Source organism: Rhipicephalus sanguineus, chromosome 1, assembly GCF_013339695.2.
Source record: "Rhipicephalus sanguineus isolate Rsan-2018 chromosome 1, BIME_Rsan_1.4, whole genome shotgun sequence".
Taxonomy (NCBI): Eukaryota; Metazoa; Arthropoda; class Arachnida; order Ixodida; family Ixodidae; genus Rhipicephalus; species Rhipicephalus sanguineus.
The window spans coordinates 12,092,762-12,114,251 of record NC_051176.1 but is presented as its reverse complement, the minus strand read 5'-3'; the positions used below and the strand labels follow the sequence as shown (position 1 = coordinate 12,114,251).

Here is a 21,490-nt window from a genome sequence, read left to right as displayed (position 1 = left end):
GACAATCGATACAGAACCTGGTGCGAAAAATATCCCACGTCGTCAGATCTCACTCTTGGTTGTCGAAGCCCGAGGGGCGTCTTCCAAGGCGAAGTAGACATGCTATTGGCCGCGAGGAGTTACGGAGTCGCCCTCTATCGGATGCGCCTCGATTGCGTGCTAGGTAGGATACCGCCAGCGCGCTCCCTATAGGTTTTGCTGTCGGCGCTCTACAAAAACACCTCGCGGAAGCCCTCCAGGGCATTTCTGTAACTACTTTCGAAAGGAACTGTGTTCTTTACTGTCAAAATAATGATTTTCAACGAACTGAAAGCACAAGATAGTCTACAGTCGCTGTCTTTTTGCAGAAAACGAGCACCCGCTTCACGCGGTCACCGCGTTGGAGACCCCTGAACCGGCCTCTTGCGTTAACTATGTGAAATATCTCGTTAGAGGAGACTGCCTGTATAACCAAACGGAGCATAACAGAAAGAAGCCTCAAGCCAGCGATCGCACGGGTTCGCGACGACTGACGGTGCCTCTGCATGTATGAGCGTCTGCACGTATGTTCGTACTGGTGGTTTCGCTTTTGCTACGAGCGCGTTTTGGCACCGCGCTGTGAACTTTAGGCCGCAAAATATGAGAATTTGTGAGTACACAAAGAACTACTGTTGCGCGGATGCTATCAGAGCAGTTCAAAAACAATTTCGTTACAACTACGGCTTCGGTGCACATGGCAACTTTGTGATGTGCAGTCCCGACGAATCGGTGTTTTTTTTTTCGGTCTAAATTCGTGTACGTTTCAATGTCATTTGACAAGTTGTCTCGCACTGCGTATTGATCGCTGTGCTCAGCGGGAAAATGCCGCTGCTTCTGTTTCTTTGTTCATTGCATTCGTTTCGTTTGGTGATCACACAAAACGTGAGCAAATGCGACGCCTTTTTTTAATGCTCCTTAATTATCGGCCCCTTCGCATACCCATTGGTAACGATAAAGAGCGGAATTTTCTGCTTAACGAGAAAGGTCTTGCACGTTGTACAAACCCGCGCCACGGTTTCACCCCACTCAGGCGCCACCACTACACTCAACGTTTCACGCATGGCACTACTTAGCGGCGTCAAGTCTTTCATGTGCCATAGTCTTTCACACACGTCGCACACGTATCCAAACGGAGTGTTTACGAAGTCCGTGTCGAAAGATCGAGTCGCACTGGCGCTTTCGCTAAGTTTCGCAGTATAGGCAGTCGATCGGCGAGCCTTGACGTCATCGACGGCGTCTTGTTGTTGCTGCTGCAGAGATGGTCGGGCACGTCGCTCAGCATCCTGGCGATGCCGGTTTGCTAGACGTTCCTCCCATTCCTCCAGTGCCTCCGCAGCACGTTTAGCCTTCCTCTGTTCATTCTTCGTACGCAGAACCGCTAATTGCGTAGGCAACTTCTTCGGGATCCGATGACATAAGCGTCTCGGCTCTTGTGTGCCGTTGAGCAGCATTTGCGCTCTCCTTCTCCATGGCGTTACCCACCTGCATGGAGGAAGGAACACTAAGGAGAGGCCCTCGCTATCCGAGCTGCAGCGCAAAAAGTGTGGCGGAAGTCACGTGGTTTTTTTCGCACCGGCTGCTGGGATTCCTCGGGCACGCCGCCGGCTCGTGTACTCTGCTCCACCACCACAGAGCCGGCCACAGAGTTGCGAATATGCATTTTATGCGATCGTTTCGTTTCGCGGATGACGCACGGTTTTGGAAGCCTACAGTGAGCGTCGGTCTTCACGATTGCGTGTTCAGTTCATTCAGCATGCAGACTCAAGTGGTTGTTTTCGAAGCCCGCTACAGCTTCTCCGCAAAGGCTTCGCGGCGCAGCTTCCTTGTTAGCCTTTGGCACCGTGCTGTTGTGTCCCTTAGCGGTGAAATGCTACATTTCCAAGAAAAAAAAAAACGACACCTCTTAATGTGGGAGACGGCGGTGATCCGTTCCCGCGCACGACGGTGACAACGATTGGAAAGCATTGGCCCGGAGCGCTCAGCGAAGGTTCCAGCGTCAAGGGTAGAAAAGACGTGCCTGACCCAATATTGTTTCACTCAGTCAGGTGATTTGTAAAGCAACTTGGAGCGCTCGGATTTTTTACCTTTTGTGCGCGGTAAGTTTATGTGCGCCAAAGTTTTCTTCTATGCGGTCGTAGACGACCGACCCGTGCCACTGTAGGCTCGAGTGCCACGACGTTCGTGCAAACGTTAAGACACACACAGGCCGGGGATAATCTGGAGGCGCCGCATGCCCCTACGTATGAAGACCAATTCAGATGTTGCTGTTAGATTACGTCGCGTAGAATTGCTGTATATGCTACCTTCAGGTAGCATATACAGTGACTCTAAAATGTCGCGTGCCCTTAACTTACCGTTTCTCCTGGAAAAAAAAAGCGATCGAGCTGCCCGCGGCGACCATCCTGCCGAATTGCACCATTGCTTTCTTGCATTCAGCTGAATAAACATGAAGCACAAAGTTCGAAATTTATTGGAAAAGCTCAGCACGCTTGCACACAGTAAAACACAGCAACGGTGACGAACAACAACTGCACGAGTTATTGCCCCTTAAACTGAGTCAATTTTGTGAACATCTGCCGGACCTGGACACTGTGCAGGCCCTCCGTTGCCTGCTTTCCAACATGGAACAACCGCACGTTAGCGTAAGTTTCAGCAACACTCCTAACAAGATGTATGTAGTGGTTGTCCATCGGACGGTTGTCGAACATATGGTCATGTAGCTCAGTGAAAAGCTGTTTGCTGTGAAAAGAATCAAGGACTTCATGCACAATATCTAGTAGCAGTGACTTTGATGCCAACTTGTTCAGGCGCACTGCAGTCCTGATCACAGACTCTGTTTTCTGATATATTTTCAACACACTTTTAGATGGGTATGTCAGCCCACCTCTGTTCTTTCGTTCAATAAGCGAGTGCGTGCTTCCTCGTTCTCTAGTAAGCAGTGCACTAGTGCAGTGCTCACAAGTCAATTTTGTGGCCAATTTATGTGCTACATACCCTGCCATGTATGTCACATTACGTCCACCACATTCACCAATGTAGCCAGGAGCTGCGATGTAGTCGTAGTCAGCAGCTGTTATTGCAGACTGCTCAACAGCATTGCTGTCTAGGAGTTGCCTCCTTTCTGCCGATATATTCAGCAGTTCGGTAGAAGGAGCCTTGGAAGTGCTGCTGCATGAAAGTATGGCGATGCTGTCTAGGCTCAAACAGTTGCCTGTTGAGACATCAGCCAGTTCATTTGGACGATGATTTTTTTGAAAGCAGCACGAAACTGTTGTGTGGTCGGGTTGTCGTTATGTCCACCGTGTGCTCGAATCAGGCCAAAAAAACAGTTCTTGGTGGTCCTGGCAAATTTTGTGGGCCGGAATGTACTTTAGCAGTCGTTTGTTAGAGACAACGAAATGAAAAAGACTAATCAGGCTTTGCATGCAGATAATGACACCTAAGAAACCTGTTTTTGCGCCTGTTTCAATCACTCGTCTCCCAGGTCCAGGCTTCTTCAAGGAGGAGAGATAATGTGTTGTGTTTTTGAACATAGCATCAACAGCTTCGATATTCCTTTCACTTACAGGTTTCTTCCAACTTTTTTGATGTACGCTTCTCGAATTCAGAACATCGAAGGTGTCATTGATCTTTAACAAAAAGTTTTCTGTTGCCTTTGAGCCACAAAAGACTTCTATGCGAAGTTCCCTGCACTCAGCTAATGCTGTCGCTACAGAAGTACTCATTACTTGGGCAGCGAGTCTGACCTTCATGGGCTGTCGTTGCCACTCAATGTGGGCTCTGCGCAGCTTATTCGCTAAGTGTAGGCCTTCTTTCTGCTGGACATTATGAAGACACTCAATATGCCCCCAAGCAACCGTTCCTCCCTGGTGGTCAATGAAGCATTTCTTATGTGCCAGTGCATTTCTGACGAGTTTCAACATGTGGCACGGATCTAAAAATGCAGCTACTGGGTCTTGGTTTGCTGGATGGGGAAAAGTTGTTTTGAGATCACCCACATGCTGGAAATTGCACCCAAGCTCTTGTAGCATTGTCAGATTTGCAGGTGCGCCATCACAAGTAAGTGAAACCACCATAGCTCCAGCGTCATGTGCCTTATGGAGGCACTGGGTGACCAGGTTCGCTCTTTGTGTTCCAACTAGGCCATCCACGAGAAAGTAACCTAGTGGCAACTTCCACCGTCCATTAATAGCGACAGCCATTATAACAAATGCAGATTTTGCTTGTGGTAGCGAGTCACTGTCAATACCTGTGGCAAAGTCAACAAACCCATCAAAATTATGTTTGTCCACTGAATGTTCTGCCGAATTGCCATTTCATCTACCATGAGACTGCAGATAGTTCGATGCCCTTTGCTTGCCGACTCTGCACACTTCATTTTTAGTGCATTGAAAGCTTCTGTTGACAGCCCTGCTTGCCCATCAACAGTCTCGTATCACTTTCTGAGCGTTCTAGGATGTGGGAGGCACGTATCAAACACTTTCCTTACATACTGATAGACTCTTGGAGAATAGAAGTTTAAAGTTGGTGCAAATGTTCTCAGTTCAGGGGAGTACTTATTTGGAGTGGTAGTTCGACCATGCTTAGTGGACTGCCTTTCAAGCAGATGCTTATTTGCAGTGCCTAGGCCACCCAGAACGGACACTTGCTCTCTGAGCAGGATATTCTCCTTGGTTAATTCTGACAAAACTGATTTAAGCTCAGCGTTCTTCTTTTGTAGTCTCCGCCTTGTTTTCTGCAACCTTTTGATACTTTTTCTCGACTGAGCTTGCATTGCAGAAAACCATGCAGCCCTTGCTCGTAAATAAGCTTTTTCAGGTGTGTCCTCCTATGAAAAGAAATAAAAAAATATAGTGCATCATTAGAGTAATGCACAAGCCTCGCATATTGCACTTTGTGCATGTATAAAGCACAATGTACTCCGAGTGTCTCGAAGAAAGCAGAATAAAGCTGCTCGGTTTATGGTATAATTCTACTTGTATATAACATGAATTGTGTCATCTCCGATAGAAATGCTCAGCATGCTATTACTCGCAATGACCAGAAAATTTTTATCTTTTTCTCCCTCACTGTATAACGCTACCTCACCACTTGCCCAGTTGCATATTTTACCGCTGCATACCTCACATTGAGTCTTATACACCTACAACATTAACCCTATTTTTTCTTGGACAAAAAGTATAAAAATTTGTCTTTAACCTTATAAATAAGACAATAGAACGAGTTACTTTCCACAATCCACAATCGATAACACAATCTTTATTTCAACTATCAATACTACTAATATATCTGGATCCCTCGCACTTTCAGTACCTAAATTCGCATTGTCAGCTGACTGATTTGGAGCTGCTGTTTTCTTTATACTTTGCTAATTGAGAACATCTGTAAGAATGTTTAGCTTGCATTAGTGTTTCTCAGCTTGTAAAGCTGAGTGCTGCTTTACCAAACAGTATAGCTGTTTTGTTTGTCAAATAATTATGGTCTAGTTCACATCCTCCTATGTGATGCCTCCAGTGGTCCCTTGAAGCATTTGTATAACAAGTCAATAAAATTGACTCACCGATTCTCTTCTGGTAGCTGCAAAGGCATCCAAGCAGGAGATTCCATAACAGGCTTCTCATCTTGATGTGCAGGCCACTCACACACTTAAAAATTCATTGGGTTTATTGATTCATTTGCATACAGAGCACAACGCTAATTAGTGGCTATTAGTAAAAATCGTTGTTGCAGAATCAAACTAAGTCCACTCACACAGTGTGTGTGCCTGCACATGCTTTGTTAAATGGTAATCTAATACAGTAAAAGCTCATTAAATCGCAATCGAAGGAGATTACAAATTTGTTCGAATTAAGCGGAGTTCAAATTAGCGCGCAGGTGCTAGAATGAACGGATATTGCACCACACTACGCGGGCGGAATTCAAAGAAGCCACCACCGGACTCGTTACTGCGAATTAGCTGCTACCACGCTTTCGCATCAGATGATATTGCAGATTAGGTTGATGGAGCTCTAACAGCGATTAATTTATCAGTCAATGATACGCCAGAAACAAGCCCTGACAGATTCATGTGAGCTGTGAGCCTTAGTGCCAAATATATGATGCTCTTTATGCTTTCAAACAAGTTTATTTACATGGCAGAGTTAGCACAATCATAATTAAAATAATCAGTAATTTACATTTGCTTGCATTTCTTTTGTCACAGCTCCATGATCATCGTTGGCAGCTGGCGCAAGAGCTCCAGCAAGTATCCGAATTCTCAGCTGCTGAGAAATGGTGCCGTTTCATTGCTGTGCATCTCCAATAAATTTGTTCTGGTTTTGCATCACGTTGTGATCACTTGGGGCAGACTACTATGAGGAGCAATAAAAATTAGGGGCTCCTAGTTCGAATTAACCATCGTGTTTGAATTGTCGGAAGTTTTCCCCATGGAAATACACAGGGCTGTCCTGGAACAAGGGCGTCAGTTCAAATCAACTGCAAGTTCGAATTAACAAGCTTTTACTGTAGTGCATGCTGTGGGTGGGTTATTCACACTATTATATATATATGCATATGTACTATCCTCGTCAAATGAAACCTGAACAGCGGCAAGCCTTTGCAACGGTATAGTTCGCGCCGTCCAGTTATCTTCTTTTTTTTTTACTATGGACAGGTGCGCATATGCCCAGTGCGGCCAAACCGGATGCGCGCACATTTGAATGGTGATGACTGGACGGCGCGCACTATACCGTTGCGAAGGCTTGCCGCTGTTCGGGTTTCATTTGACGAGGATAGTACATGAGCATATACACAGGGCTATGACATTCATGGTGTTGGATTGTGCTTGCAAAATAGGCACGCTTGGCAGAGCAGGTTACCATTGGTCGTCTCCTTCTCCTTGGTGTCTCAACAAAGGCAGAGGTGGATGGCAGATTGGCAGATTGAATGGCAGATTGGATGGAAAAGTTGGTAGTTCCTGCACAGTATAAGCAGTTTGGTGACACAGCCCACTTAAAAAATGCCTGTGGCCCCATTCGTCTTCCCTTCTTTTCATGCCGCACATCATGACATAATTAGAAATGAAGCAGAACAGGAGCCTAATCGCATGACTGCTTGACATGCCCTCAGTTAGACCACAGAGGCAGCTTGTGTGCATTAGATACCAATACCTCGTGACATCATTGGAAAAGAAAGCAAAGTTTACTTATTGTTACAGTCTCTCACACTTGCCCGCATGTTGAGGCAAAATTAAATGTTTACATATTTTATAACTAATGTGCTGATTTTCATAATCTTGAAGCATTGCACCAACAAAAGCGAGGGGCAAAACAGTGTGGCAGCATGAATCCGCCCTCTTTCATTTTCCTGTGCTGCCCTCTGCCGTTTTAGTAGGACTTTGTTAGGGCCGGCTGGTATTGCCAAAAGCAAAGCTTCGAGATTAATGTTCCGCGACCTTTCCGCTAGGGGAAGGACGCGTGTGCCAGGCTAACGTGAAAAAGGCGGATTCAGAAACCTTTGAAATTACTGCATGAATTTGGGTAGTTCATTGCCTTTCATAAGTGCCCACTCTGACATATTTTGAGACCTTGGCATACAGCCACAGAAAATAACACTTACCACTAAATGTTATGAAAAATAAATTGAAAAAAAATACAGATGGCAATATGATTTTTGAATATAGCACCCATGCATTTAGCACCTGATATCTCTGGCAATGCTGTCACTGAACCTGTTTCAATGCCCTACAAAAAATTTAAGTGTTGATGACTTGTAGCCACTAAATCGCATACTGTAAAGTACCTTAGAATAACAGAGAGCTGAGCTAGTTGGTAAGTATTCATTCTAAAAAGACAGGGCGTGCAAACAAGGACACAAGAAAGAAGTCAGGACACCACAAACGCCGACTAACAACTGAAGAGACGCACAACGGCTGAAAAGAAAGAAGGCACGAAAACTTATCTGCGCATGCCCATGCAACAGGCGAACCTATCAATCCGGCACGCGTGGCGGTCTACGTTGAAGATAACTGTTAAGGCATTTGATTTCATCTTTATGCAAGTTAATCGACGGTTGGCTCACGCATGCGTTACCACTATTCTCGATATGCCATGCTTCTATCATCAGGCGCGTTTCTTCATTTCTATGACGGTACAACACTGCGCATTCATCGAATTTTGGCGTGCACTTACAATCTCGACAATGTAAAGATAGATTAGAAGGTGAGCCTCCTGTTAGCGATCTCTTATGTTCTAATAATCTCTGGTTGATGCATCGGCCCGTCTGTCCTACGTAGAAGCGGCCGCAGCTGAAAGGGATCTTATACACCACACTCGTACGGCAATCAGTGAATTTGTTGGTGTGTTTTACGAAACAAATATCGGTCCGCTTCTTGTCTTTTACTCGCTCATTCTTCCTCTGCACAGCGGCGCAAATCTTACCTAGCTTATTGGCAGCCGTGAAAACAACATTAACGCCGTATCTACTTCCTACTTTCTTTAGCCTGTGAGACACGCAATGAATGTACGGTATACCTACGACACGTTTCTTCTTATCGCTTTCTGCAACCATGCTCGGACTTAACACAATAGACTTCTTTAAACGTTCAGCGACCGTGGCCACTGCATCACGAGGATACCCTACATCTAAAAGACGCGTAACCTGTGCGTTAAAGCTATCACTCATTTTGTGCTCACACGACTTGGTGAGGGCTGATTTAAGGCAAGACATGGCGATACCGTTTTTACAACCTTCGAGTGCTTCGACGAAAAATTTAACAGCGGTTTCGAAGATCTAGGAGAATACTGCCAGCACACGTGGTTCTTCTGGAACGTTAAAGAAATGTCTAGAAATTGTATTCCATTATTCTGAGGCACCTCTTTAGTAAATCTCAGCCCACCTCCATTAATTTCAAATTTTTCGCTCACGGAAGTTACCACCTTTTCAAAGTCCTCACCACTACAAAAGATCAAGTAATCGTCCACATAACGAAAACCTTAATAACCGAATTACCTAAGGCGCCTTCCAAAAGATTGTCAATCTTGCTAAGGTATAAATCACTAAGAACCGGAGCAACCTTAGAACCAATACATATCCCTGATTTCTGCACATAAACGCCTTCCTTCCAACCTACAAGCGTCGACTTTAAATACATGGAAAGGATTTCTAGAAAAGCCCCGGTAGAAACACCACATTTATCGGTGAAAACGGTCTGGTGCGCTTGTTCGTTAATACATTCATTAACACAATTTAACAACTCCTCATGCGGCAAAGAATAATACAGGTCTTCAATATCCATACTAAAAGCCTTACAACAGCCGGGGTTCTCCTCGGAGAGGAACTGCACTAGTGCCTGAGAATTACGCATACGAAAAGGGTCTGAAAAACTCAAAGAGGTTAAGCAGTTCTGCAAATAACTAGATACAGCGACTTGCCAGGTGCCTTGCTCTGAAACGATTGCTCGAAATGGGATCTCGTTCTTATGTGTTTTGGCTGAAAAAAAACAATTCTAAAGTAAGTGATTTAGCCTTCTTGACATTACAAGCTATTCTCTCAAGATTATGTCTTAACAAAAGGTCGACAGCACGTTGCCTGACTACCGATGGCTTAAGTTTTACCGTCCTAAAATTCTTTTCTATGGCTGTTAATGCTTTTTCTGAGAACAAACTGTCCGGCATAATTACAAAATACCCTTCCTTATCTGAAATTACTGGCCTGAGTTTCTTTTCGACACAGTAATTAACCAAAGGCTGGACAGGATCAGAACACTTGAGATGCATATTTGAACCCTTGATGCTAGCAACGCAGTCTGAAATGCAGTGGGAACGCTCTTCTTCAGGAACAAGTCTAGTGATTGTACGCGGCAAACTTAAAACGTCTATTGGTTTTCAGGTTCGGCTTAAAACAGTATTTAGGACCTAAGGTTAGGGTTTTACGGTGACTATCATCTAAGGCAGCTCCTCCAAGGACTAGCAAGTTATTTTGCGATGAAACAGTAGAAATAATCTTCCTCTTACATGGTGAAGTTCTCGAAGTTTTACCCTCCATATGAATTACCCGCATGCTGGTAGCTACCCGAGTTAGCTAACCGGGTAGCTAAACAGAATGCGGAAGGTAGCTATTGGTGTGTTTCGTAAAACACACCAACAAATTCACTGATTGCCGTACGAGTGTGGTGTATAAGATCCCTTTCAGCTGCGGCCGCTTCTACGTAGGACAGACGGGCCGATGCATCAACCAGAGATTATTAGAACATAAGAGATCGCTAACAGGAGGCTCACCTTCTAATCTATCTTTACATTGTCGAGATTGTAAGTGCACGCCAAAATTCGATGAATGCGCAGTGTTGTACCGTCATAGAAATGAAGAAACGCGCCTGATGATAGAAGCATGGCATATCGAGAATAGTGGTAACGCATGCGTGAGCCAACCGTCGATTAACTTGCATAAAGATGAAATCAAATGCCTTAACAGTTATCTTCAACGTAGACCGCCACGCGTGCCGGATTGATAGGTTCGCCTGTTGCATGGGCATGCGCAGATAAGTTTTCGTGCCTTCTTTCTTTTCAGCCGTTGTGCGTCTCTTCAGTTGTTAGTCGGCGTTTGTGGTGTCCTGACTTCTTTCTTGTGTCCTTGTTTGCACGCCCTGTCTTTTTAGAATGAATACTTACCAACTAGCTCAGCTCTCTGTTATTCTAAGCTTCATTTCTAGTACTCTGAGCCCTTTTCCGTGTTCTCCTACTTATCTGAACAATCCTGCCTCTTTGGCTTCTTTAATTGCTATTTGCTTGGTCCGTGCTAGAACTTTTTCATGGTTTTCTAAGAATAGAGTTTGCCCAGTTGAAGTTCAACTGTTGTGCGGGTTTCTGCAACCATCTACCGGACATGCCAGGAGGATATGTGCCATATTGACCGCGGAATCATGGCGTCAAGTGAGATTTTACCAGGAATGCCTCAAGGTCCGTTGTTCGACTTCGCGTGACGATCGCCGCCAGAAGCAGATGTACGCCGACTGGATGAGGGTAGCTAACCAGCATGCGGAATTCATATGGAGGGTAAAACTTCGAGAACTTCAACCATGTAAGAGGAAGATTATTTCTACTGTTTCATCGCAAAATAACTTGCTAGTCCTTGGAGGAGCTGCCTTAGATGATAGTCACCGTAAAACCCTAGCCTTAGGTCCTAAATACTGTTTTAAGCCGAACCTGAAACCAATAGACGTTTTAAGTTTGCCGCGTACAATCACTAGACTTGTTCCTGAAGAAGAGCGTTCCCACTGCATTTCAGACTGCGTTGCTAGCATCAAGGGTTCAAATATGCATCTCAAGTGTTCTGATCCTGTCCAGCCTTTGGTTAATTACTGTGTCGAAAAGAAACTCAGGCCAGTAATTTCAGATAAGGAAGGGTATTTTGTAATTATGCCGGACAGTTTGTTCTCAGAAAAAGCATTAACAGCCATAGAAAAGAATTTTAGGACGGTAAAACTTAAGCCATCGGTAGTCAGGCAACGTGCTGTCGACCTTTTGTTAAGACATAATCTTGAGAGAATAGCTTGTAATGTCAAGAAGGCTAAATCACTTACTTTAGAATTGTTTTTTTCAGCCAAAACACATAAGAACGAGATCCCATTTCGAGCAATCGTTTCAGAGCAAGGCACCTGGCAAGTCGCTGTATCTAGTTATTTGCAGAACTGCTTAACCTCTTTGAGTTTTTCAGACCCTTTTCGTATGCGTAATTCTCAGGCACTAGTGCAGTTCCTCTCCGAGGAGAACCCCGGCTGTTGTAAGGCTTTTAGTATGGATATTGAAGACCTGTATTATTCTTTGCCGCATGAGGAGTTGTTAAATTGTGTTAATGAATGTATTAACGAACAAGCGCACCAGACCGTTTTCACCGATAAATGTGGTGTTTCTACCGGGGCTTTTCTAGAAATCCTTTCCATGTATTTAAAGTCGACGCTTGTAGGTTGGAAGGAAGGCGTTTATGTGCAGAAATCAGGGATATGTATTGGTTCTAAGGTTGCTCCGGTTCTTAGTGATTTATACCTTAGCAAGATTGACAATCTTTTGGAAGGCGCCTTAGGTAATTCGGTTATTAAGGTTTTTCGTTATGTGGACGATTACTTGATCTTTTGTAGTGGTGAGGACTTTGAAAAGGTGGTAACTTCCGTGAGCGAAAAATTTGAAATTAATGGAGGTGGGCTGAGATTTACTAAAGAGGTGCCTCAGAATAATGGAATACAATTTCTAGACATTTCTTTAACGTTCCAGAAGAACCACGTGTGCTGGCAGTATTCTCCTAGATCTTCGAAACCGCTGTTAAATTTTTCGTCGAAGCACTCGAAGGTTGTAAAAAACGGTATCGCCATGTCTTGCCTTAAATCAGCCCTCACCAAGTCGTGTGAGCACAAAATGAGTGATAGCTTTAACGCACAGGTTACGCGTCTTTTAGATGTAGGGTATCCTCGTGATGCAGTGGCCACGGTCGCTGAACGTTTAAAGAAGTCTATTGTGTTAAGTCCGAGCATGGTTGCAGAAAGCGATAAGAAGAAACGTGTCGTAGGTATACCGTACATTCATTGCGTGTCTCACAGGCTAAAGAAAGTAGGAAGTAGATACGGCGTTAATGTTGTTTTCACGGCTGCCAATAAGCTAGGTAAGATTTGCGCCGCTGTGCAGAGGAAGAATGAGCGAGTAAAAGACAAGAAGCGGACCGATATTTGTTTCGTAAAACACACCAACAAATTCACTGATTGCCGTACGAGTGTGGTGTATAAGATCCCTTTCAGCTGCGGCCGCTTCTACGTAGGACAGACGGGCCGATGCATCAACCAGAGATTATTAGAACATAAGAGATCGCTAACAGGAGGCTCACCTTCTAATCTATCTTTACATTGTCGAGATTGTAAGTGCACGCCAAAATTCGATGAATGCGCAGTGTTGTACCGTCATAGAAATGAAGAAACGCGCCTGATGATAGAAGCATGGCATATCGAGAATAGTGGTAACGCATGCGTGAGCCAACCGTCGATTAACTTGCATAAAGATGAAATCAAATGCCTTAACAGTTATCTTCAACGTAGACCGCCACGCGTGCCGGATTGATAGGTTCGCCTGTTGCATGGGCATGCGCAGATAAGTTTTCGTGCCTTCTTTCTTTTCAGCCGTTGTGCGTCTCTTCAGTTGTTAGTCGGCGTTTGTGGTGTCCTGACTTCTTTCTTGTGTCCTTGTTTGCACGCCCTGTCTTTTTAGAATGTAAAGTACCTGTTGTGATGGGTCTGGCAGAGTCTCCTGGCTGTCAGCAACATCCATAGGCTCCTGAAAACAATTTATATTGCAGAAACATGCTTGTATACGAAAGCATGGCTGCTATTTTATTTTAAGCAGCTAATAAAATGAAGAAGCATAACATTACTAGAGTGCTTGAGTGCTGCCTGAATGTTTAGCGGTCTCCTGACAACAAAAGTTTTGCTTTCGACTTTTTTACCATAATTTGTAACTTCGTAATGAAGCTCTGGTAATCCAGAAATTGAATCGTAAATGTTATAACACATTATATAATTAATGCTTGCATCGTTAACTGACTACAAATTTGCATCAGTTTGAAACACCCGCCTAAATACCATAATAAACTAGTGGCCCACAGCCAGGGAGCACTTAAGGTCATGTGCACTCAAGCTTCACTGTCGTTGAAAGCTCAGTAGTCAAATCGGTGCCCCGTGCACAATAAAGAATGAAACGATGTGCTTCAATACTGTTCTCTCCCCCTCCTCCCCTCCAAGAAAACAAACAAAGAAAAGCATTCCTGGCTGAAGCAGCCAGAACTGAGCACTACTACGAGACAGCATGATAGGTGACAAACAATAGTCCTTGCCAGATGCCAGTCGGGGTATTGTGTGTGCCCTGCAAGTACTCTCCGATTTCGACAATACTCCCTTTACTCATGTAACATCACATGGGACCTCTGTCTCCGACATACTAGTGGTGACGTTGCGAGGTACTGAAAATTCAGATGAGCACTCACGCTTACATTAAAAACATATTAAAATATCTCGAGGGCAATGTTCAATACTCATAATCGGTAAGAAGTCCCCACGCATCCAGGATTATAAAACAACACAACCATTTCGAGTTTCCAAACTTGGCGTCAGGGGTCCTTTAGGGCAAATTGCTAGAGCGTCAAAACCATTCAGACTAATGTCCTTGTGAGCTGGTGCCAGAAGCAATGCTCTACATAAAATTTATCTGTTGGCTACTCGTAGTCCCAAAATCACATGTTGCGACGTACCTGTTGTGATAGGCTCGGCAGAGACTCCTCGCTGTCAGCGACATCCACAGGTTCCTGAGAAAAAAATCTTGTAATGTAGAAACTTGCTTGTACCCAAACACAACTGGTTGTTTATTTCAAGCAGCTATGAAAAATGGCCGAGAATCATAACACTACTAGAGTGCGTAAAATGCTACCTCAAGGTTTAAGGCAAATTGCTAGAGCACCGAGGCCATTCAGACTAATATTCCTGTGAGCTGTTGCCAGAAGCAATGCTCTACATAAAATTTATCTGTTGGCTACAGGTAGTAACAAATCATATATTGTAAAGTACCTGTCGTGATGGACCTGGCAGAGACCCCTGGTTGTCAGCGACATCCACAGGTTCCTGGGAAAAAGATTTTAAACTGTAGAAACATGCTTGCACCCAAACACAACTGGTTATTTATTTCAAGCAGCTATGAAAAATGACCGAGAATCATAACACTACTAGAGTGCGTAGAATGCTACCAGAAGGTTTAAGGCAAATTGCTAGAGCACCGAGGCCATTCGGACTAATATTCCTGTGAGCTGGTGCCAGAAGCAATGCTCTACATAAACCTTATCTGTTGGCAACAGGTAGTAACAAAATCACATATTGTAAAGTACCTGTCGTTATGGACCTGGCAGAGACCCCTGGCTGTCAGCGACATCCACAGGTTCCTGGGAAAAAGATTTTAAACTGTAGAAACATGCTTGTACCCAGACACAACTGGTTATTTTTTCAAGCAGCTATTAAAAATGACGGAGAAGCATAACACAACTAGAGTGCATTGATTGCTGCCTGAAGTTTTAGGGCAAATTTCCAGTGCGCCAAGATGATTCTGACTAATATTACTGTAAGCTTGTACCAAATGCAATGTCTTACAGAAAAATTAATCTGTTAGCGACTCCTTGAGTGACATAAGTACAGCCACTCTAACGCCTCATGTAGTTGTAGTCACAAAATGGCATATTGTAATATACCTGTTGTGATAGGCCTGGCGGGGTCTCTGGGATTTCACTTAAATCCATAGGTCCCTGGAAATAAGATTTCTTTTGCAGAAACATGCTTGTACCAGAACATCACTGGTATTTTATTTTAAGCAGCTATTAAATTGAAGAATAAGCATCACATGACTGGAGTGTTTCGAGTACTGCCTGGAGGATTAAGGAAAATTTCATATGAATTCTATAGAATCCCGCAAGGTGGCTGAAGGGTTAAGAAATGTAAGATACACAACCACCTGTTGATAGCACGAAGCCACAAGAAAATCCTCACGGACTTCTCAGTGCCCGAAGCATCTATGAAAAGCAACTATTTATGAAAACTAAGAAGCTTCCTTAACGAATAAGAAAGATTGCTGGTGTGTCAACACAATTTGGACAGAAGTCCTGTCAACAGATACAGGAAGGAATGCCTTAAATAAAAATTTATCTGGCTGTGACTCCCGCTGCGACTCAAATACAGCCACTGTCCTTGTTCGGATAGCTGTGAGTAATCACGAAACGGCACTGTCATGAGATACCTGTTGCTGCGGAGAGGCTCCAGGAGGGCTACTCAGGGCTGTCATTTCTGGCTGGGTATCCTGCTGAGCAGTCGCAGCGGTACCTGCACCACCTCCTCGCTGCTGTGAAAGGGGTGTCTGTTGCAAATGAATAATGAGGTGCATGACAGATTTAAAGTGGCACACAAGCCTCCGTTGTAGTTATCAAAACGCAAGTAATTCAATAAACAGGAATTCACAGTATAGCAGTTTCTACAATACTATAAAGGAGAGTAGAGGGGTTCACTTTGCTCAGGCTTGCCAAGCTGTCACATGGAGCTCTCCATTAAAAGTTAACGTAGAATGTGTACGAAGGACAAAAAATGGAGAACTGCGATCGAAGCTTTCCATCACACAGTGCTTTATGCCGTTATTTTTCCCTTTGTGCTGCCTGTTTTAGTTTCATAGCGTGCAACATTTACTCTGTGCTTCATTTTTCAAATTAATCCGTCAAATAAATCACAGTGCTCTGCAAGCAAAGTATCTATTACTCACAGTTTCCTGGTTCTAAGGCAAGTGCATATGACAACAAAAATGCTGAACCAAATTAACACACCTATGCGTCTCAGTTAACACATTTGCATGCAAGAAATAGCAGCTACACACTATGAATAATCACAGGGATGGCAATGCTGCAACAGAGCACAATACAGTGCTCAAACTTGAATGCACTGTAATTCCTAAAATTTGTGAAGTAGGACTAATTAAATGAAATTTTGACAAGTAAGGTACGGATTTGGGCTGGTTGGTTTATGATTAACTTTAGAAACAGCGCTAAAAGACGGGACAAAGAAAGGACACAAACCACGGCGCTGACTAACAACCAAATGTGTTTTATTCTTCCAGTCTGCCTATATATACTCCGCCACAATCTCAGGGAAACAAAAGCACAGAAACAAAGAAAAAATTGAATAGCCTGCGCAGAGGCTCAAAAATCCTCAATCGGACAGAAACGTCAACTCTTTCGGAAGGAGGGAGATCGAGGGGGGGCTGACACATGCTTCTCCGCCATTATAGATATGATACGCTTCAGAAATGACACGCGCCCGTTCATCATGGTACTTCGACAGGAAAATGGAATCTTTAAAAGATGGCTGGCAACCACATTCCTTACAGTGAAGCGACAACTGACTATCTCTGGCTTGTTTACGGACGTTGTTCGCATGCTCGCGCATACGGTCATTAGCGCACCGTCCCGTTTGTCCAACATAGTAACGGCCGCAAGAAAGAGGTATCTTATACACAACACTATCACAACATTCCACGTACTTCTGGCGATGCTTCTTGCTGCATCTTTTCGTCTTGGTCTCTCGATTTACTTGCTGACACAGGCTACCAAGCTTATTTTTGGCTGAAAACAACAGTCTAACGCCTGCCCTGCTGACCACTTTCTTGAGATTATGTGCCACCTTGTGCACATAAGGAATGACCACTACTTTTTTCTGCGGGTGTGTCACTGATTGAACAGTAGGTGAGCACTTGCTTTTAAAACCGGGCACGAGGCTTTCTGCGATACTGGTCAAAAGCGTTCCTGGAAAACCTGCAAGCTTCAGGCGTGCTACTTGAGAACTAAAGCTCGCTTCGACTTGGTGATCACAGGACCTCTCAAGCGCCGCCTTCATGCAAGCCCTTGCAATACCGCGCTTGACAATTTTTGAATGCGCAGAGGAAAAAGGGAGAAGGCTCTTTTGAGACCTGGGCGCATAACACCAACATACATGGCTGTTTGAGAACGAAAGTTCCAAGTCCAAGAAGCGTAGCCTATTGTCTGAAGGATGCTCAGTGGTCAATTCAAATGGACTTAATTCCGCGAGGAACACGTCAAAAATTTCCGCAGCAGGCTGCAGGTCATGAGAGTTAGTGCTATAAAAATTAAAAGTCGTTCCGGGCGATCGTTTCTGAGCGCGGAACCTGGCAACGAGAAGTTGGTGTGTTCCTGCAAAGGTTTTTGTGCCTCCTTGACATCGACGACCCTTTCCTCATAAGGACCCCAGGTACCGTTTCTGCCTTTCTCCGGGAAGACTGTCCAGTGGGTGCTTGTGCTTTTTCGGTCGATGTTAAAGACCTATATTATTCGTTACCTCAGGATGATGTGTGTGCCGAAGTTGGTAATTGCATTGACAGATACGGTGTTGTTAAGTTTCAGAACGCATGTGGAATCACTGTAGACAAGTTTTTAGAGTTTTTAAAGTTTTACATGCAATCCACCTTCATCAGTTTCGACGATAAGCTTTTTATTCAACGGAAAGGAGTCTGCATAGGCTCATGCATCGCCCCTGTTCTCAGTGACATTCTACTAGCCAGCTATGACCGTAATCTCGACGAGCCAGCTCAGACAGACTAGCACGGTAAGGTGATGCGATACGTGGACGACTTTTTAATTTTTTATAGCACTAACTCTCATGACCTGCAGCCTGCTGCGGAAATTTTTGACGTGTTCCTCGCGGAATTAAGTCCATTTGAATTGACCACTGAGCATCCTTCAGACAATAGGCTACGCTTCTTGGACTTGGAACTTTCGTTCTCAAACAGCCATGTATGTTGGTGTTATGCGCCCAGGTCTCAAAAGAGCGTTCTCCCTTTTCTCCTCTGCGCATTCAAAAATTGTCAAGCGCGGTATTGCAAGGCTTGCATGAAGGCGGCGCTTGAGAGGTCCTGTGATCACCAAGTCGAAGCGAGCTTTAGTTCTCAAGTAGCACGCCTGAAGCTTGCAGGTTTTCCAGGAACGCTTTTGACCAGTATCGCAGAAAGCCTCGTGCCCGGTTTAAAAGCAAGTGCTCACCTACTGTTCAATCAGTGACACACCCGCAGAAAAAAAGTAGTGGTCATTCCTTATGTGCACAAGGTGGCACATAATCTCAAGAAAGTGGTCAGCAGGGCAGGCGTTAGACTGTTGTTTTCAGCCAAAAATAAGCTTGGTAGCCTGTGTCAGCAAGTAAATCGAGAGACCAAGACGAAAAGATGCAGCAAGAAGCATCGCCAGAAGTACGTGGAATGTTGTGATAGTGTTGTGTATAAGATACCTCTTTCTTGCGGCCGTTACTATGTTGGACAAACGGGGCGGTGCGCTAATGACCGTATGCGCGAGCATGCGAACAACGTCCGTAAACAAGCCAGAGATAGTCAGTTGTCGCTTCACTGTAAGGAATGTGGTTGCCAGCCATCTTTTAAAGATTCCATTTTCCTGTCGAAGTACCATGATGAACGGGCGCGTGTCATTTCTGAAGCGTATCATATCTATAATGGCGGAGAAGCATGTGTCAGCCCCCCCTCGATCTCCCTCCTTCCGAAAGAGTAGACGTTTCTGTCCGATTGAGGATTTTTGAGCCTCTGCGCAGGCTATTCAATTTTTTCTTTGTTTCTGTGCTTTTGTTTCCCTGAGATTGTGGCGGAGTATATATAGGCAGACTGGAAGAATAAAACACATTTGGTTGTTAGTCAGCGCCGTGGTTTGTGTCCTTTCTTTGTCCCGTCTTTTAGCGCTGTTTCTAAAGTTAATTTTGACAAGTGTAGCCTTATTTTTTATCAGTGCTTCAGAGCTTCTTACTTGTTTAAAAATAAAGGGGCGCATTATGTAACAGATAAACCTTTGTCAGCTAGAAGAACATCATCAGAACTTTTCTCATAAATTGCATGCAGTCATATAATTAACTTCATTGTGATCTGCACGACAAGACAGCAAAGACAGCACTGTAGCCTCGCCAGCGTAATGCTTAAAGCAATATATTAATTTTTTTTTCATTTCCTGTACAATCCGCCGAATAAATATGCCGAAGTACGAGCACGCATTCAATTTACGCGTCGCAGCTAATAAAAGTTGAGCATTTAAATCTCCAGGGCGCAGTTATTGCGGTCTCTCACCGGGGCAGGGACGGCATCCTCGTGGAGGCGAACTACCAGCGGCGACGCCCGATTGAAGTGTTCAAGTGCAAAGTGTTTTGAGCACACACAAGCCGACTTCGCCGGTTCCCAGTCGCGTTGACCGGGTTTTATGGCTTCGATCCATAGCCTCCGATGACGGAGATCTTTGGGAAAGCTGTTTGAAAGCATGCAACAATACATACGCGCATTCGCATACATTAATAACAAATGGACAAACAGCCACGAATAAATTGAAACACCGCGCAACCACGACGTGGACAAAGAAGACGAAAAGACAAACACCAGCGCAATGATCGTGTCGTCTGCGTCGTCGTTGCGCTGTGTTTTTATAGTCAAGGAGAGTCACCAACTGGCCCAGCTTTCCATTCCTCTACAGCATGTTCTACAGCCATGAATAAAGCAGAGGAACACTACGCTCACGCATGCAGTATCGTGCATTATGTTCTGAGAGCTAGCGCATGCGGTTTACTTTCGATCATGCGTCAAATATAAAGCAAACGCAATACGCTTACGCGTGGAAAGTGACGCCCGGTTCCTTTGTTATCCCGCGCGAGCGGCACCTGGGCACACTGCAAGAAGGCATTGCCGCTCCTTTGTTCTTCCTTCGATACAATCACATGCTTCGTTCTTCGGTCGCTCTGTCAGCTGACGGCGCCCCGACGCTCTGCAGGCGCGACGTGATAGTCTGCTAGCTGCGCTAACGACGCATGCGTCAGCGAGTCGGCGTGCGCAACCTTGCGAGAAGTGAGCCTTCTCTACCCTTCCCTACTTCCGGCTTCAAGAAAGTGTGACGTAACTGCCTCTCCTTAGTTTATTCCTTCCTCCATGGCCCCACCTGCAAACGCCAGTCAGAGGCGCTATCGGCGCTATCAAGCGGCACCAGGCATTGTCAGACGGCGGACTGCACAGCGAAGGCGAATAGCTGCGCGCACCCATGGCTACGATGTCACCCCTCGCGAATGCGCAGAGCAGCAGCGGCGAGTCGCACTCGCCAGACTGTCGCCCGGCAGACGCCACTCCTCTCGCTCTCCGCCACCAGCAGCGGCGGTGGCTGAGAGCGCGTGAGATGCCGGCTCCGCACTCATCCTCGCGCATGCGCAGCACGGCTCATGATGACCCACGCGAAACTGGCTCCGGCTAGGCAAGTGTAGCTAACGCTACAAAAAGCACTACTGGCATCACCACATTATCGACGTCAGCCATTACGTAAGGACTTGCCAAGATTCTCAGCGACGGAAGAAACCGCCGACTAGGCCACCCGGGCTTCCGCAGCCTGTCGAACTACCTTGGCAGCCATTCCAGCTAGTTGGGATGAACTTCCTGGGGACGTTCCCGACATCGACTTCCTAAAATAAATGGATCATCTTAGTTAGCGATTACCTAACCCGCTACGCCGAGACGAGAGCCCTGCCCAAAGGCAGTGCCAAATTCTTCATTAAGAACATTCTCCTGCGTCGTGACGCCCCAGAGGTCGTCATCACCGACAGATGTACAGCCTTTACTGCTGACCAAACTCAGGCGATGTTGAGATACAGCTAGACAAGCCACCGCTGGACGACAGCCTACCACCCACAGACCAGTGGCCTCACTGAGCCTCAAAAAGAACATCGCCGACATGCTGGCCATCTACGTGGACGTCGAATAGAAAACGTGGGGTGCCATCCTTCCGTATGTGACCTTCGCATCCAACACGGCTGTGCAAGAACGACGCAGATGACGCCATACGAGTTGGGTTACGGAAGGATCCCGGCACCGGCGCTCGACACTACGATACCCAACGTGAC

General features: G+C 45.2%; 1 protein-coding gene across 1 annotated transcript; it reads right to left on the bottom strand.

Moving 5' to 3' along the window:
• Nucleotides 1-7,717: 7,717 nt before the first annotated feature.
• Nucleotides 7,718-19,874, bottom strand: LOC119384753 (uncharacterized). Its single transcript, XM_049412049.1, has 6 exons — nucleotides 19,686-19,874; nucleotides 15,807-15,923; nucleotides 15,265-15,318; nucleotides 14,281-14,334; nucleotides 13,257-13,310; nucleotides 7,718-7,726 (listed from the first exon to the last, which is right to left on the bottom strand). The coding sequence occupies exons 1-6, from the start codon at nucleotides 19,872-19,874 to the stop codon at nucleotides 7,718-7,720; spliced, it is 477 nt and encodes a 158-aa protein (XP_049268006.1).
• Between the last annotated feature and the right edge of the window lie 1,616 nt (nucleotides 19,875-21,490).

What these genes read in the sequence shown, in the direction of transcription:
- LOC119384753 (XM_049412049.1), bottom strand. Translation starts at nt 19,874, where the DNA reads ATGCTTTCAAACAGCTTTCCCAAAGATCTCCGTCATCGGAGGCTATGG. An exon ending in GAGCCTCTCCGCAGCAACAG is followed by an intron (nt 15,319 to 15,806) that starts GTATCTCATGAC and finishes TCTTATTTCCAG; the next exon opens with GGACCTATGGATTTAAGTGA. An exon ending in CGCCAGGCCTATCACAACAG is followed by an intron (nt 14,335 to 15,264) that starts GTATATTACAAT and finishes TTTTTTTCTCAG; the next exon opens with GAACCTGTGGATGTCGCTGA.